Source organism: Cryptosporidium muris, genomic scaffold (assembly GCF_000006515.1).
Source record: "Cryptosporidium muris RN66 scf_1106632353987 genomic scaffold, whole genome shotgun sequence".
In the NCBI taxonomy this organism is placed as follows: domain Eukaryota; phylum Apicomplexa; class Conoidasida; order Eucoccidiorida; family Cryptosporidiidae; genus Cryptosporidium; species Cryptosporidium muris.
Window position 1 is genome coordinate 1 of NW_002196604.1, and position 1,866 is coordinate 1,866.

At 18.7% G+C, this 1,866-nt stretch overlaps 2 protein-coding genes across 2 annotated transcripts, besides 6 other annotated features; both read right to left on the minus strand.

Moving 5' to 3' along the window:
* On the minus strand, positions 1 to 1,181 carry CMU_022330 (uncharacterized protein; the record flags this gene model as incomplete). Its single annotated transcript, XM_002142932.1, has 1 exon — positions 1 to 1,181. A coding segment is annotated over one exon (1,181 nt), but the record flags the coding sequence as incomplete, so codon positions are not given.
* Positions 280 to 353: a microsatellite.
* Positions 420 to 454: a sequence feature (AT_rich).
* Positions 613 to 690: a sequence feature (AT_rich).
* Positions 762 to 810: a sequence feature (AT_rich).
* Positions 1,064 to 1,125: a sequence feature (AT_rich).
* A 116-nt stretch (positions 1,182 to 1,297) lies between the features above and the next one.
* Positions 1,298 to 1,482: a sequence feature (AT_rich).
* Positions 1,483 to 1,495: 13 nt separating this feature from the next.
* On the minus strand, positions 1,496 to 1,866 carry CMU_022340 (ubiquitin thiolesterase, putative; the record flags this gene model as incomplete). The annotated part of the gene is made up of 1 exon (XM_002142933.1): positions 1,496 to 1,866. A coding segment is annotated over one exon (371 nt), but the record flags the coding sequence as incomplete, so codon positions are not given.

The following is a 1,866-nucleotide window of genomic DNA, read 5'->3' on the forward strand; positions in this document are numbered from 1 at the left end:
AATAATGGTTCATATTTAATAGTATGATTTAATGAACATTTTTTACATTGTTGAGAATTACCAAGTATTATATTATATGGTAATTGAATTTTAAGATTTTCTTCTTCTTGAAATAAATTTGGTATACTTAATGATTTGAAGTGATTAATTTCAAAACATCTATTACAATAAATTTGTATTTGTATTGTAGAAATAATAATGAAATCAATATTATTTAATTCTAAACCATTTAAAATTAATTTATCCCAATATTTAGTAATTTCATTTATGTGATATTCTTTATTATTATTATCGTTATTATTGTTATTATATTCTGTATTGTTATTATATTCAGTATTATTATTATTATCATTTATATTTTTATCTTTATCTTTATCTTTAATAGTTGAAATATTAGATATATCATTATCTGATATATCTTTAATATATATTTTAGTATTCTTTTTATTAATAACTAAAGAACGGCAATATTTATAACGTTCTATACATTGTTGGACTGTTATACCATCTCCAACATGTTTAGCAATTTCATCCCATTTTCTTTTTGGATCTTTAGTATATTTATAATAGCATAAAGCTTCTTCTAATAGTTTTTGTTTTTTAGAATTCCAGAAATTTATATTATTATCAATATTATTGACTTCATTAGATTTAATAAAATTAACTAAATATTTATCTAATAATTTTAAAGTTTCATAAATTGGTGATTTAGTTAATATAAATTTTTGAATTGATGAAAGGAAAACATCTCTTATATTAGGAAATATATTATTATATTTATATACTTCAATTAATATATTATTAATATTTCCTTCTGGATAATCAGATGGTATATAAATAGATAATGGTATTCCTTTTAAACCATGATTATTGATTGTTTCATCATCTAATAATTCAATTGGAAATTCAGGATCAGTTGGAACTAATATAAGTTTTATAGTTAATGGTAAAGATGGAGTTTGTAATAAATCATTATTTATTAAATAATCAGATATTAATATTTCTGCAGAATATAAAAGTTTTAAACGTTTCCATTCAATATCCCAAGAATATGGTGAATATCTTTTAATTAAAATTTCTTCATCATTTTTATTATTATATATAAAATTTTTCATAATATATTTAGATGAATCTACTTCATTATCTATTATATTATTAGATTCATTAGTATTATTAACCATAGTATAGTAAGTTTATTTACTTATATTAAGGTAAAATTTAATTAAAATTAAGATAATCTTATAAGAACAATAAGTTATAAGAAATAAATACTTTCACGTATTAATAGCTTAACCGCTAATAATAAAAAAATAAAGAATTAAGAAAAAAAAAAAGTTATTAATAATATTAATATTTATAAATCCAAGTTAATAATAGATTATATATCCTAAATAATCTAACTTAAAATTAATCCTTATATTGAAATATATTGTACATTATAACTGAATTATTAAATATTAATATTCTATTCTATTAAATTATCAAGAAATTGTTCTTATTTACTTTGAGATATATTTACTTTAGATTCTAAATAATATAAAAGACAATATGCTTGTGCTTTTTCAACATCTGATAATTTAACATTTGTAACAATTTCATCATCAAATTTAAACCATTGATTTATACTTTTCTTAAAACTATATGTAATATAATGACCTTGAAAAAGTGTATTACCATTATGTTCAATTACACCAATAAGTTTATATATTCCAGTTTCAGATATTGATTTAAGTACTATTCCAGTTGTTTTAAATGTAACAATCTTTGTACATTTTTGTCCACAATTATTAAAACGTTTTAAAGTTACAATCATTATTTTAGGAAATTGTGAAATATTAATACGTCTTGTTGCCCTTACAAAATCTT